The sequence below is a fragment of the Seriola lalandi genome, unplaced genomic scaffold (assembly GCF_002814215.2).
Source record: "Seriola lalandi dorsalis isolate HSWRI2012SDOR001 ecotype SW California unplaced genomic scaffold, Sedor1 jcf7180002054575, whole genome shotgun sequence".
Lineage (NCBI taxonomy): Eukaryota > Metazoa > Chordata > Actinopteri > Carangiformes > Carangidae > Seriola > Seriola lalandi.
This window is the reverse complement of record NW_019525128.1, coordinates 915,930-932,513: the sequence shown is the minus strand read 5'-3', so window position 1 is coordinate 932,513 and position 16,584 is coordinate 915,930. Positions and strand designations below refer to the sequence as shown.

At 39.3% G+C, this 16,584-nt stretch overlaps 1 protein-coding gene across 1 annotated transcript; it reads left to right on the top strand.

Annotated features, from left to right (window-relative positions):
* Positions 1 to 1,372: 1,372 nt before the first annotated feature.
* On the top strand, positions 1,373 to 7,915 carry LOC111663344 (claudin-1-like). Its single transcript, XM_023417506.2, has 6 exons — positions 1,373 to 1,530; positions 3,233 to 3,480; positions 5,198 to 5,362; positions 6,234 to 6,315; positions 6,494 to 6,607; positions 7,543 to 7,915. The coding sequence occupies exons 2-6, from the start codon at positions 3,264 to 3,266 to the stop codon at positions 7,637 to 7,639; spliced, it is 675 nt and encodes a 224-aa protein (XP_023273274.1). The 5' UTR covers positions 1,373 to 1,530; positions 3,233 to 3,263; the 3' UTR covers positions 7,640 to 7,915.
* Positions 7,916 to 16,584: the final 8,669 nt, after the last annotated feature.

Genomic DNA, 16,584 nt, shown 5'->3' with positions numbered 1-16,584 from the left:
AAATGAATTTAATCCATTTTGGAATAAGGCTGTAACATAACAAAATGTGGGGAAAGTGAAGGGGTGTGAATACTTTCCGGATGCACTGTATGTATTATAAGAATATTAAGAAGACGAGTTCAGAAGAGAAATCAGATCCTTCTGTCTGGAATTAAAACACCTAAAAGTAAATTTAGTTATGAAATAAAACTTGGTCAGTTTTATTTAAACAGCCCAAAATCACAGATATGTGTTGAGCATACGATACCCTACGTCTTTAAACTCTCAGGATACAAAAAAACTCCACAGAGACGCTGAAGAATGGTCAGCAGGAAAATGTGTGTATTTCAATATTAAAAGTAACAATATTCATTATGATAACTTGAGCTCTTAAAGTTACTCTGTGTAGAATATCTATGGAAATGTAATATCTTCCAGATCATTTTGGATTATCCTCCAGTTTATCCTTTTGTCTGGAGTCAATCCCAGTTGACACTGGACCAGAGGCAGGGTTCACCTGGGCAGGTCACCTGTCTATCACAGGGCTGAATGGCATTATAGTGATGTAGAATTTACGGCAGTTTACAGTTTACATATATGACAAAGACAAAGAGTAGATCCTCACATACTGATATTGATATCCGATATCAATATATTGGCTGATAGTAATTTCATATATTTACATAAAGGCATCCTAACCAGTCTTCATATTGATCCCTCAAATTTCTTTATTACCTCTGCCAAGGAGGTTCTGGTTCCAGCCTTGTTTGTATGTCAGTGGGATTAGACAGTCCAGAACCAATTTTCACCGAACTTGTTGGAGGGATGGACCATGGACCGCAGACAAGCCCAGTACATTTTGGGGCAGATCCAGATCATTAACTGTGACTTTGACTTTTTTTCTCTGAAGTCTGGTGGATGTAGGTCTGAGCTGTCTGAGTGCCCTTCTAGTTTATTGTTATTATTATGACAAAGATCCACACTGAGCAATATAAAGGTCAAAATGTGTCAGAGGTATCTGGTGGAAAACTCTGTAATGGAGACACTGTTTCTAAATGATCTGAGATATTATTTGTCTTGCAGTTTACTGTTACTCACCAGCAGACATGATCACAGGTACCTGTGTGTCTACAATAAGCTAACACCAGCTGGCTGCCTAAAAACCTGAACCCAGTGAATAGGTATTTTTTGAGAGGATACAAACACATTAAAGAAGAACCAACAAAATAAACAAATCAATGTTATCCTCCAGATTTATAAGATTCAGTCATATAGACGAGCCTGGTGGCTGTAAAGCGGCTGAAACCGGCTCATAACAAACAGAGCTGGAGGTGAAACTCTGGGATTCCTGAATGTCAATACTGATGTGTGTTCAGCGGTGGTTCGGCCTTTCCCAGAGTTCATCGACCCTGAAGACCAACAGACCTCAGAGGACCAGACCAGGTTCCCACATCGCAGAAACCAACCCGACAAACAGCAGGACAGAAGAACGAACAGCAGAGACTGAAACCCAACAAATACTTCACATCCACCTCCTGAGCTGAGCCAACGGTAAGACCTGATGTTAGCACGGATTAAAGCCAGTCTCTGCAGGAACAAAGTGAATCTGTTTGGTGATGAGACGTGGATGTTAGGACCTGATGTGGTTTTCAGTCTGAATTTTTGACTGCAGAACTTGACATTAAATGTATTTTAGATTTTTATTTGGTATGATAACATGTGACTGACTGGGGAAGTAATTTTAAATTGAAGGGTTGTGGTGGAAATCAGGACACGGAGGTCAACAGGGTCAGATTAGTGACAACCGATAGGCTTAATGTAACTGATTAAACCGGGCTGAAACCTCGTTCTCTAACCTTTGTATTGCTGAACCCACCAGGACCAGGATTCAATTGTTCCTTTCCAACCTGTTTTTACCATAGACCTGATTCTCTGTATGTATGTAATCATGCTGAAGTGAAACATGATGACCTGAAAAACTGGTAACTATTCGGGAAAGAATTGTGACTGTTGACTTTCTGGTGGCAAAGGTGGGACGTTATGACACAGTTACAGGATAAAGCTGCTGTATAAGGATTCTGTATTTTTCTTATTGTCAACAAAGTAGAGATTGAGTTTGGACCCGATCCCAAGGAAACCACTGAAAACCTACTGTAACACAACACTGACAGGAAATAAGAGACCTAGTCTGACAGGCACCCCAGGATGGTCAGACCCTGACTGCATCTCAGAATTCATCTCGTTTCAGACCAAAACTGATCCAAACACAGGGGATATCCCTGCTGCTCAAAATACACACTAAATGCAACTGCCACTGAAAATAGTCCCCAACTAACATACTACTTCCTCCTGTTTGTATGATAAAAACCACACTGTCCAACTGTTTTAGAAAACTAATGATCCTTTTTTCATGAAACAATATATTTGTGAGGTGTTTTAAAGATTTACATCTTCAGTAGGAAACAGTGTGCTCAGAGTTGAGAGCCAGACAGAGAAGGGAAGGCAAAGAGTGTTGAGACAGACTAACAAATACAAACCATTTTGATTTGGGATTTGTTGACAGAAAGAAAAGTATACAAATGTCTACAATAAACCAGACAGCCCAGAGGGAACATCAGCCCTCCACCTTCTCATGTGAGCCACAACTACTTAATAAGATGGTAATATTTTGTGTTTGATGTTGTGAGTACAGATTAAATGAGAAAGTTCCAATATAACCAATTTGTCTGTCATTTGGGTCCTATTAGAAGGCACTGAACTGCTTTGTTGTTTATTAGTCAATTGACAGAAAATTACCATTTTAGTAAAAGTTTAATCCTTTGAGTCATTTCTAAACAAAACCTTAGGGATGAGGGTTGGACAAAACAAGACTTTTAAAGATGTTATCTTAGCCTTTGGGAAACTGATGGGAATTTTTTTGCCATTTTATAGACAAAGCAATTAATCAATACAAAAAAATAATCAGTAGATTAATTGAAAATAATTGTTAGTTGCATCTCTTTATGTTGAGTGGAAATATAAAAAGGACCAAGAATAGAGCCCTGAGGAACCCCACAGGTAAATCCTGACTGCTGGATGTGGATGTAGGCAGCCAACATGGTTGCTAACGTGTTATCCACAACTGTTTAGAGGATCATAACACTCAACAGATGCTGAGTGTCTCTCTGCCCCTTCGTAGTTAAAGAACACCTGCTGTCTTGCAGTTTGTTTGGTCTCACAGCTGGTTGGTGTTAATGTCCTGCTGTGCTTCCAGGTGTTCCAGGTGTGTGTGGAGACATAGCAGCATGGCAGTGGGTCTGCAGGTCGTGGGTCTGGTTCTGGGGGTGGTGTCCTGGTGTCTGCAGTCCAGCTGTACGTCCTCTCAGGTGTGGAAGGTGAGGAGTCAGGTGGAGTCGCTTACCAGCAGCCAGTGGCAGTTTGAAGGTCTTTGGATGAGCTGTGCTGCCACCTCGCTGGGGTCACTCCAGTGCAGCAGGTTCAAGACGGTGCTGGGACTGCCAGGTGAGGACCCAACACTGGAACACTGTGTTCTGTTCGTTTTCTATTTTTATTTGAGTTTATTAAGAAATTACATTACAAAAAACAGACCACATCACAATTATATCACACAGAGTCTGACAAAGGGAATCTAGGAATAGGCTGCACAGAAACTATTAAAATTTAACATAGGTGATCAGATGGTAACATTCAGTACATATGTAGCTTGAGTGTCCAATTAGGGGAGAAATGGTAGTAAAAGGGGCACAACAACTGCATCTGGAGAAACATCCCAGGATATACTATCCCAAAACCTTAGATGTGTCAAATGGATCCAAGGACACAGGGTTGTTACAAACAAGGCAGACGTGATTTTAAAGACAAAATATTTTATTAGAACCAAAAATATGAAATAGCAGGGAGTGGAACTGCTGAAAAGGAAAAGATATTAAAGGCAAATGAAAATCACAGCATATATAATGGATAAAACTCTATTTTATTAAATGTATAGATTTTTAAAAAAAGAAGGTGGTTGTACAAAATATTATAAAATAGTCTAACGCTAAAACACCTAAAATCATTAAAATGGCTGCCTGGTGGATGTAAAATTATGTTTTACCACTTACCTGCATCCAAATGTTCCCAACCACAACAACTGACAGGAACCAGCAAGAAGCTGCACAGAAGCCAGCAGGTTCGTTTTATAACCTGGCGCTGATGGGGGAATTGGCTGGAGGGGAAGAGGAGTCATCACAGGGCTTCATTCACCAACCCTACACTGGGAACATTCCCCACTACACAAACAAAAAAGTAAAGATCTATGTGTCGAAGCTCAATCCACCACTGCAAAACTGTGGCTCTGTGGACAGGAGTGTATTTCCAAGCTGCTAATAGTGTGAGATTAGTACATATATTGTAGTAAAGATCCCTATTTTCTTTCATTTTCCTCTCCCTTTCTTCACCTACCTCACTTCCTTTCCTTTCCTTATTACTGATTGGCTATTGTATTCACCCTCCACCCCTCATTTACCTGATAGATTTCACCTGGGCACTAGAAGATTATTTGAGCGCTTCACTCCACTCATTACCTTTTTTCACCTTCATGTGGGGCAGCAGTTATTGAATCCACTGCCCATGTGTGTCTTCCCTTTCATGTTTGAAATAAGTATTTGAGAATAAACCTTCGTTGGATTAGATAGATTTTTCATGGCCTTTGTTCTTTCATCATGCATCCTAACCTGATGCCCATGGTGATAGTTAACATTTTCTGAACCTCCTACTCAACATATCCAGTGAACACCACCTGTCCTGTTGCTGCTTAATAATCAAAGTCTGGGATTTAATGATAAATCATGATGCATGCAGAGATAAAACAGCAACAGATTTCCAAAAAACAACATCTTTGCTTCTTACAATGCCAACATGAAGATGACATGTCACTATTTATCTCATGCATCCTCTCTGTGATATAATACAATCTGTGCAGCATCTTACAGAGAAATAACCTAAGTCATTTATAATATTTATGAACATTCAGATGGAAATAATGTTTCTCTTCAGCGGTTATGTTGCCATTTCAGCCAGAGATTACCTGCATTTTCAGCTGCATTTGTAATAAATGCTACATGAATTCTATAAACATTATCTCTGCTTCTTCGTTATTAAGAAAGTGTTAGCCTTTAAGTAAACCTTTACCCAGACGTTTGTGAGCTGCAGCCCTTTAAACTATGGTCTGTCCCAGCTCACCTGCAGGCCTGCAGGGCACTGATGATCCTGTCCATGCTGGTCAGTCTGGCCTCCATCATTGTCTCTGTGCTGGGACTTAAGTGCATCAAGATCGGCAGAACCTCGGAGCCCACCAAAGACCAGATCGCCCTGAGCGGAGGAATCATGTTCATTCTGTCTGGTATGTGGCTCTAGGACTGTGGTGGGTTTAAAGAGAGAATTCAGTTATTAAAGGGCCCCCGTTCATCAGACCTGCAACCTGTGAGCTGTGTCCTTTACCATGAGATCATTTCCTCATTTAATTTTGACACGTTGAATTAATTAAAATGCATGAGCATGCAAGAGAACTCTCAGATTAATTGGCAGTTTGTGAATGACAGTCGTTAAAAGTAAAACAGGATGCTGGGGTAAGTTATACTCATAAACCACTTCTATGAAACAGGCCCCAGATAATTAACTGCAAAGTGAGTGTGGAGTGTGATCAATTAATCAGCTGCTGATCTGAATCTCACACACACATCCTGGTGGATCCCACCTGATGGTCAGTTCAGTAGCTGAATGATGCCACGCATGATCTTCGTTGTGTTAAAGTTATCAAACTTGTTCCACACGTTGACTGTATAAAGATGGATGTAGCCTCTGTCACGTCACCCACAGGTCTCTGAAGAGTGATTTTGAGACTCAGAGTGAACTGCTCCACCATCGCCATCTTGGCAGTACCTGACTCCGCCCCTAACTCCAAGCTAATCCAAAAATGGTCAATGAGTTGGGGCATATGTGGAGCTGAGACTTCGGTGTATGTGGGTTTGTGGCAAGCATGTACTCCCCCACCTGTCACTCAAAGAGGCCATACAGGGATGACAGGATGGACCTGTCCTCTTTTATAACTGTTGCAGTTTCAGTCTCTGTCTGTAAGACTCAGCAGGTTTTCTCCACAGGGAAGAAGAACAAGTTTTCAGTTTGTACAACCATTATGAGGGATCAGTGGTGTTGTCATGTGTGTGTATGTATGTTTCTGTCAGATCATATTCAGTGACAGTTTTCTCTCTCAGGTGTCTTCACTCTGACGGCTGTGTCCTGGTATGCTGCTAGAGTCATTAACGACTTCTATGACCCGCTCTATGGAGGAGTCAGGTCAGTAACACACACACACACACACACACACACACACACACACACACACGCGCGCACACATGCACCCACACACACTCGCACATGCACAAACACACACACACACACACACACGCACGCACACGCACTCACACACTACATCTGCTGTTGTCAGTGATGATGACGTGTGTTGGTGCTGCAGGTTCGAGCTGGGTACTGGTCTGTATCTGGGCTGGGCGGCCTCCTGTCTGGCCGTACTGGGAGGATCTATGCTCTGCTGCTCCTGCAGGAAGACCTCCCCCGTTCCCCCTGCAGGGTAAACCCACAGCACCACACATGTAGTACTGGATGTTGTCCACACAGGGGCGCCATCAGTCACTTGAACTGCTGTCCATGACTGTGTATCATGCACTCTATCATACAGTCAGTTTCAACACCACTGCCACAGAGAATACTGGAATCTGATTGGCTTAAGGGTGGTCAGTCAGACCCAAACCAGAACAGACGTGTGGGAAAACTTTCCAGAACCCAATGTGCATAAATAGATTTTCAGAGAGAGACCTGATCTGAGAGGGACCCCTGAGAAGTTCCCAGTCTTAACGACCCAGACACAATTAGACTTAACCCTAAAAGGTGTGGGACATGAACAGAGCCAAACGCAGAGAGAACAGTACTAGCCCCAGCATGGCAGAGGTCTTCTCTGGTCCACACAGTTCCTAGTATCCAAGACCCCTCATTGGAACCTGTTTAGGACAGATCCAAATTATATTCAGTCTGCTCAGGTCCAGGTTTAAGACACTGACCATGTAATGGCAGTGTCATTGGTTCGAATCTGGCTGGAGGCCTTTGCTGCATGTCATCCCTCTCACCCCTCATTTCCTGTTGTCTCTCTACTGTCCAGTATGGCTGCTGGTTGGTCAACATTCTGCATGTGTTGCTCCATGTAAAAACAATGACACAGACAAGTAAAATGATGACTACAAAAGTTGCAGATGATAGTAACATTTCTGAATCTTTAATGAAGCACCAGCTTTGTTGTGCATGAATCATTCATTGGCTGTGCATCACAAGCCAGTGTCTGTTTATCCAAAGATGGACTGTTACAGGAAGGAAACACCACTCTGTCTTGTTTTTGTATTTGAGAATACAGCGAGTGTCTTTTTAGATGTGAAATATCACAAGTCTTTTGGTGTAAGTCAGAACTATTGTGGCGTTGAGTCGCTCTGACTTCTGTCCTGTGTGCTCCTGCAGGCAGTTTTCATACAACTACTCCACAACAAGTCGAGGACACAGCATCTACAGAGCAGCTCCGGCCGCAGACAGCGGCAGCACCAAAGCTTACGTCTGAACCTCCCAAGCACTGCTGCTTCCTGTCTGATCTACTGTCTCAGCACAGACTCAGAAACATCACAGTCTCATTCACAAAATTAAACCGAACCAATTAAATCAATGTATTTTGTACTAAAGAAATTTTATTGTGAAGGGCACCGATCATTTGATTTTTGCCTAATCTTTTTTTATTATTGATTGATTGATTGTCTACTTAAAAACTTGTAATTACATGAGGATGATCCATGTGTTAAGTGTTAGATTTGGACATGTTGTAAATAAAATGTTTCCTGAATCTGTTTTCTAGTCTCTGGACATTGATTTCGAAGTGTTGTTCAGAGGGCATAAATCCCATTTCTGACTGAGTTCACAAAATGAATTACAACAATCCTGAAAAATGTCTGGGGGAGTAAAAGGTGCAGTGCAGAGCAAGCAAAACTTTATTCATACACATTTCATTCCAGGTGGAAGCACAATGTGCTTCACAAAGCATGAGTTATCAAGGAAGTTACAACCACAGAAATATGTGGATAGTGTAAAAATAAAACATTAGACACAAACTGAAACAAACACATAAATGATACGTATGAATTAAAAACCATTACTAAAATAAAATAATTAAGACCAACAACTGATCAGTAAAAAGGTGTGTAAAATAAAACTATTAAAAAAGTAGGAATAAAATGTGAATAAAAAATAATAAATAGTCCAATAAAAATAAAACATATAAAACCAATAACAGAATGAAAGTAAAAAAAAAAAGGGTAAATTAAGAGCAGCAAACCAGACCACTGGAGAGCAGACTAAAAAGGATCAGATTCAAAAGATGATAGCGTAGCAGCACCTCTAATATCATTAGGTAACATGTTCCAGTGGCTTGGTGCATAAAAGCTGAAGAAAGTTTCACTAGTTTTTATGGAGACCCAGGGAATCACCAGACAGCCTGCTCCAGCTTACCTGAGGGGTCGAGCTGGTTCACAAGCAGGTTAGATGGATACTGTAGGTGCAAGATCATGTATGGCCTTCAAAACAAGCATTTCAATTTTAGAATCAATTGTAAAATTGACTGGAAGCCAGTGTAACGACCACAGCACAGGTATTATATGGTCGTAGTTAAAACTCTGGCAGCTGCATCCTGTAGTAGCTGCAGACGATCCAGATGTCTCTGTGATATTCCTGTGAGCAGTGTGTTACAGTTGTCTAGCTGGCTGGGAATAAGCATGGATGAGTTTTTCAGCATCATCTTAGGATAAAAGCCCCTTACTTTTACAATAAGTGATGAAACGCTTTGACTGTGCTGTTAATGTGGCTCTGGAAGGAGATGTCAGCATCCAGGATCACTCCAAGGTTTCTAGCCTGTGTGACAGTTTCCAGAGACAGTTGTGATAATTTAACAGAGATTTCCTGTCTATTAGTTTTTGCCCCGATAACCATGACCTCTGTCTTGTCACACCCAGTTATCAATATCATTCTAATAGTGTATTTATAGGGTTCACATCATTGTGGGACAGGGAAATATATAGGCTAATTGCATGTTATGAGCATAGTTGTGTTAGGACAAACATTAGCAGTAGCAAACATTTTTTCGAGCTAAAATTCCCAAGAGGAGCATTAAAATCACATCCTTTAATATATGATAAAAACCAGTCAAGTGCTGATCCAGATAGGCCAACCCATCTCTCAGATCTCTGCATTAAATATCATGATCAATAGAGTCGAATTCCGCACTTATATCCAATAGTGCTAAGATGGAAACTCTGCCATTGTCACAATTTATTCTCAGGTCATTAGCTACATTGACCAAGGCTGTTTCAGTACTATGGTTGGGACGAGAGCTGGGTTGGTAGAGGTCCTGCACTTATACTTGACTTTTTCAACTACTTTGCTCAGGAACGGGAGGTTAGAGATAAGTCTGTAATTATTAACAATAGATAGGTCTATCTTAATAATTGAAGATTCGAGTGAGCTGGGAAAATACCAGTTTGTAGAGAGGTGTTTACAATGGTTAAAATATCCTTAGATAGACCGTTAAAAGGCTTTTAAAGAAGGAGGTGGGGATGGGATCAAGGGAAGAAGTGGAACCATTAAGACTCTGAACCAGGAAGGCAAGGTAGGAGGAACGTGAGTGTTTATGGGAACCTGCTAAGAGCTAATGGTGATAGAAATTTGCACAGATGCGCCCATCCAAATATCAGTTCTGTTCATTATTTACTTTTATATTGTTTAGGGTTCTAATATAGCATACAGTATGTGTTCTATGACTTCTTTTTGTCCTCCAGACAGAGGGAAAGACAAGGACAGCGGCATCTAAAAGAATTCATGCAGTAAGTGTACGATCTCTTGATCATTGATTGAGCTGTAGATAGATATCATAAACCTTCAGACATCCCATCTAAATTTATTTTGTTCAATCTCAAGGCAGGACAGCAAAACGGGTGCTCAGTTTTACAGATGTGGAACACAGACATTTGCAACCACCTCTGGTATTGCTGCAAGACTGCTGATATCTATGAGGAGTTCTTTATAAGTATTAGAAAATAACTATAGTGTTTATATTTCCCTTTTCTCTCTGGTTACAATGTTTACTTGTGATTTGTATGACCTGGGTTTGATGTCTCTCTGGCCAGTACATTGCTCAACACACAATACATTTGTAACTACTTTTCCTCAGGATATGTGGATTGGGCGACTGCACCACATTAGTGGACAACATGCATGGGCCCTTGGTGCCTGTTGCCATGGCCCCTTGGTGGAGAGAAGAGAGGCAGCAGGGTCCTGTGGCACATCAGAGACTGACAGAGATTGTTTTTGATGCAAACTGGCTAAAGAACATCCACAAGTTTTTGCATTTCAGTTACATCAACGCAGGTCTATGTTCAATGCACTGATTTCCCCTATGAATATAATTCTGTAAAAATGCTGCTGTAAAAATACTGCAAATTGTAATACCAGAGCATAAAGCATTTGTACACCGTTTCCCCAGTGCTCTCAGGTCCACTACAGAACTAACCCTAACCATAATAATCATAATCATGCCTCAGCTTCTATTCACCAGTTTATACAGCTGGGACCATGCTGGCTGGCCTGGGCTACAATCACCACATCAACAGACCAGCCAAGAGAAGAGATGACGCTCACTTCAGTAAGTTTTATTATAACTACTCATGTACATATTGGTCTATAAACTTCCAGGTGCTGAGTCAAGGCAGATCCAGTAATACGATGAATACAGTTACATTGTTTTGTTTTTGTAAGGAGAATGAAATTCGTGTATTAATGCCATTTTAAGGTGTAATACACACTGTAGTACTGTGCAGTGTAAGGTAATATGATCATTTCACTAACTAACTCTTTTCTCCTTTGCCAGGTATGGAAAGGTGTACAACAAGAAGTCCAGGATGTGGAGCTTGTACACAATCGAGGTGTACAAGCACTACCAGTACATTCAAGACCAAGAGTGCTATTCTGCGCAGAACGCTGTGTTGCTACTGAGGGGATGCCACGGCACAAAGCCATGAGGCCAGATGATGGCCTTCTGTCAGGTGACGCTGCCCTAAGCACCCAGGAGCTGTTGCAGAAGCAAGTCAGCAGAGGGTTAGGTGAGTTGGGAAACAAACTTTCCAAATATCATCCAAAGATTCTGAACCTCAGAACTTCTTATACTGATCTAAAATACTGTAGGTACCTCAGCATAGCACAACCATATAAACATGTGGCTTTGTCGCCAAACACAAATATACTGACAAATCACTGACACCATCATCACCAAATGATTATGAAATGTTGCTAACTAAAGCAAACTTGATTATTATCGAATTACAGTAAATGGCGAAATGAATGTTCAAATTTGATATAACAAAGGCCTACTTCTATTTATGACCTAAAGTACATATTGCCAAATACTTATACACTATAGCTGAGTGAAAATTGATATTTCACTTGATGAAATGCAGACAAACCAGTCTTTAAAATGCTGCAATTACTACGGGGCGTCGAGTGGAGCAGTGGGTAGAGCAGGCGCCCCATATGTAGAGGCTACAGTTCTCAGTCGGCCCCGGTTTGACTCCTGCATCGGACGGCTTTTACTGCATGTCATTCCCCCTCTCTCTGAATCCCCATTTCCTGTCTCTCTCTCACTGTGCTATCAATAAGGGCATAAAAAAGCCCCAAAAATATACTTTAAAATGCTGCAATTACTATCATATATGTAATTCTGATATTCTTTCTAAAAGACAGTCACTGCCAAAGACTGCAGAAGATTGCTAATGCACCCACATGATTTTCCAGACACAGCAACTAGGGATAACAACTGTCACCCTGTCCTAGTGCTCTGTGTTCTTACACAACAAACTGTCTGTAAGCTGCACAGCTGAACTGCTGCTTGATCTCCCTGGACCATCAGCCTCTGCCAGGATCTTATTCCAGATGTGTCTGGCAAGGTGCAGCTACGACCTCCTCCTGCAAAATATTTGCTTCATGGAAGCATGGATATGCAGCAGTTGGAAAGGACAAGGTAGTTTGACCTGTGGAGGAGCATCTGCTGCTGTCATTTCTATGATAAAACTTAAGTCCTAGGTCACGCGTTGGACAGAGCTCCAGCAGGTGATGTGACTGTTCCAGGTCCAGTCCTCGAATTCTGGTCTGTGCAACAACAGATAACAAATACTAATAGATTAATTGAATTTTGTATTTGTGGTGTTGGTCAGAAAAAAAAGATAGTAATATGCTATTACAGATGAGGTGAGGCGCTGCAGAAGGTCCCAGCTTCAATCCATCTCCAGCTAATTTTAATCGTGTGTGTGTGAGCCATCCGTCCATGGAGGTGTGTCACTTTTCAGAAGTCTGTTCGTCAGCAGACACATTTCTACACAGTATAGAGTTGTTTCACCAGAATAATCTGTGTCATACAGCAGATTGAAAACATTTACAGGTTGTCTGATTGATGTGGTTCCAGAGGTGATGACTGTCCTACAGCACACCTGTGTTTCATGACTAGCAAATAGCAGAAGGGAAAGAGTAGCATTACTGCTTTGTGTTCTCTGTATTTGTGTCTCCAGAGCGCAGCATTATGTCAGATTTAAGCATAGAGAAAGATCCACATGAATTAGATTTTGAAGAGATGATCATCTACAAAATTATTTAATGTGAGCCAACAATAAATTGTTCTGTGCTCAATTAAATTTTTTATCATCATATATATCATTACTCATTGGCTTACTCCAGTCTGATAACAAATATGATAGTGAATGATTATCTCTGATTGGCTGTTTTGTCTCTTGTCTGATTTTGATTGATTATCTACCTCATAATCCTAAATCGTGGGCGGAAGCAGACACATCACTGTGGTGGCAGCTCACATATAAACCTGCGTCTGATATATGTGAAGGATGAAGTGTTTTTGCCAAGAACAACATCCTGATCCTGTAGAGCGGGTTATATGTTGAAAATATAGTCCTCAAATGGTTTTAAGTTAAAGATCATAATCCATAAACTCCAACATCAGACTTCAGAGGAGAAGTGACGGAAACACATGAGACAGATGCTTTGCTGTTTGTATGTAAAGACAAAAAACAAAAAAACTGCATCATTCAACATTAATATGATATCAGTTTTTAGAGCCATTTCTTTCTTTCTCACCAGGAACAGTGGGCATGAGTACACTCTGTTAATGACTCAACAAGAGTCTGATGAGGCGAGACCAGGAACCTGATCAAGTCTGGACCATGAGACAAATGGCTCATTGAATATACAGGACAAATGTTCACATAAGTATAAATAAATATATAAATAAGTGCAGAAATAAATAATTAAATACATACATGAATGAAAAATAAATATATTTTGGTAATGAAAAATGCTATTTGTGTAATTTTACATTTATGTAATTATGCATTTATATATAGTCATTTATTTCGGTATATCTGCATTTATTTAATTATTTATGTATATATTTTTTCATTTATTTCTTTATGCATTTCAAGATTTATTTATGTATTTATTTCTCTATTTCTACATTTATTGCTTTATTATTTCTGTGTCCATATGTTAATTAGGTGGGCGGTCCTAAAGTTGGATTGGTTATAGCAGAAGCTGGATTGGTTATAGCAGTGTGATCGATTGGATGGATGGATGGATGGATGGATGGATGGATGGATGGATGGATGGATGGATGTACTACTACTGACTTGACTTGACTGGTACACAGGAGCTTTGCCTTTAGTTTGCTACTAGCCGCTTAGCTAAACTAATGTTTAATTTACTTCAGTGTTGTTTATACATCACCAAATATTAACAAACATTATCTCAAGGCACTTTACAAAGTGACCTCACAATATTATAGAGAGAAACCTGACAGTCCCCTCCACAAGCAGGACTCGGCAGTGGAGAGGAAAAACTCCTTTTTAACAGGAAGAAACCCCGGACATCCTGAGTGTCACCCACACTGAGTCTCACAGAGACCCGGTCCAGGTGAGAGGAGCTAGAAGGAGAGAGAGAAGAGAGAGAGAGAAAGACCAGGAACAGCTAAAAAATGCTAAAATTCTAATTTTATAGCCACGATATGGTCTGACAACATCACCAAACACATTTACTTGTAAATGATCAGTCAGAGAGAAAGTTAGAAGCTCATCCACATCTCTGTCAGCTGCTGTGTGGACTGGATGTGCTGCTCTGCCTCTCTGCCACTCACTCAGTACAGTAAAGGCAGAGAGAGGAGGGGGCGGGGCAGTACTGGTGACGCTCCTTTATGGAAAGTAGCTATGGTTTGTCCTCATAGTCAGTAGATTTGTTGCTTGGTGCTTTTTGAAAAAAATGTCACTGAAGAGTCTAAAAGTCGATTAGTTGCCAACACTGGAAAGGCAGATCCAATCCAATCGATCACACTGCTGTAACCAATCCGGCTTCAGACTGAGATAGGACCGCCTACCTAATTAACATACAGTCAAGAAATAAAGAAATAGCCTACATAAATGTAGAAATAGAAAAACAAAAACATAAATAAATGTGGGAATAAATAAATAAATGTATAATTAAAAAATAATAAATGCAGAAATAAATAAGTGTAAAAACACAGAACTAGCATTTTCGTTACGTTATGTACGTTATGTATTTATGTATTTATTTATTTCTACATTTATATATACTTGTGTCATATTAGTCCCTCATAATTAAAGTTTAATATTTGTAAATTTCTTCTTGTGCAATGTCCCAATAATTTCCTAAAGCAACTGTTCACTGTAGTTTTTTTCATTAATCAACAGGAGGAACTAGAGCATTTGTTGGGGACTATTTTCAGAGGCGGATTAATCTCCATTTGGTTCTGTAGTGAGTATTTGTGGCAGCAGGACAGTGTGTGTGAGACTATATATGTGAGTATATTCTACTTTCTATTTTTTATGACTCCTCTCTTCTATGTCACTAAATTTCACTTCATCAATGAAAACCTCTGAATAAGTTTGATTGTTATTTGATTGTTAATTGATATCACGTGATTATTAATCTGAAGCTGTTTCAGAGGAGTCATTTTGAAATAAAAACGTCTGTGATGACGTAAAAATTATATCCAATGAAACTCAGTTATGATGAAAATGAATGACAACTTTCAAATTTCATAATAATGAGTTTTAATAATGTTCATAAAACTATAGATCTCCCTGTTTAGAATTCATAAGCACTACATAAACAATTCTGAATGATTTATAACTATAGCTATAAGAACATTGCAGCTGTTCATTAATGTTCAGTATTTGTTCTAACTCATGAAGACATTTTATGTTATTCCAGCTGTGTTGTACTATATTGTCGTTCAATAACTGTTTATTTTATTTGGTGATTGTACAGATTAATAAACCAATTATTAGGTCTTTATACACTGATTATACAGATAAATAAATGTTACTGTTATTTCACAAATTGTTCATTTATTTATGAATATTCATATTTTCTGATTTTACATGATTTATTTATATTAACTATTTGATACTGAACACTTTGGGGTTCCTTAATCACTGTAATTTCTTTATTTTCAAAGTGTAAAAGCATGCAGTTCAACTCTGTGCCACCAGAGGGCAAACAGATCATGATCTATTATCATCACAGCTCATCTGTCAGAGAGATGAACAGCTGTGTCAGAAAATATCTGGTTCTTTGATTGGAAAAAAAAAAAAAGACCTGCAGGCATACAAACGGAAGGAGAGCAGTCAACTACAACTCCCAGGATTCATTGCAGCAACAAACATTCAATCACAGAGCACAAAGCCTGTTGTTGAAGCTAAAGAGGACACTTTGTAGAAACCTGATCAAACATTCAAATATTTAAATCAGCCTCAGTTTCTGACTCTGGATCAGTTTGGTATCAACTCAGTAACCATGACGACGGATAAATATTAAAAATTCATATGGCTATTTGTATTTCCCCCAACAGGGACGCAGGTAATAAATCCATACAAAAATAAAAAAATATGCTTGATGGACTGAAAATAAATCAATGTATTCAAAATTTGCCAAAAGGCTTTAATGAATATGAATACCAATAAGCATATCAATAAACAAAGCAGGAGGAATATGTAAATACAATTAGATAAATAAATGTGGAAATAGGAAGTAAAACAAATAATTGTAAATTATGAAAACAAATAGATTAAAAAATAGGAAAAAAAATCATATATGAATATGCTATACAAGTATGCAATAAATATATATACGTTTTTAAATAAAAAAGGAAACATTTAAATAAGTAAATGGTGAAATAAATCAAGAAATACATGGGAAACAGTAAATACACAAATACATAATAAAGAAATATAAAGTAAAGTAAGAAAAAAGTAACATTTCTGGAGCACTTATTTATTTGCATATGATATTTATTTTCCCCACAGAGATCACATTTTCATGACTCCATAGCACAATACTGTAAAATATTTCAGTAATATGAGTAAAAACTACATGACTAAATGTAATTTGTGT

Bases quoted from the DNA above. Each gene is read 5' to 3' on its own strand.
- LOC111663344 (XM_023417506.2), top strand. From the start codon at position 3,264: ATGGCAGTGGGTCTGCAGGTCGTGGGTCTGGTTCTGGGGGTGGTGTCC. The intron at 5,363-6,233 runs GTATGTGGCTCT...TTTCTCTCTCAG, and splicing joins AATCATGTTCATTCTGTCTG to GTGTCTTCACTCTGACGGCT. The intron at 6,316-6,493 runs GTCAGTAACACA...TTGGTGCTGCAG, and splicing joins CCGCTCTATGGAGGAGTCAG to GTTCGAGCTGGGTACTGGTC.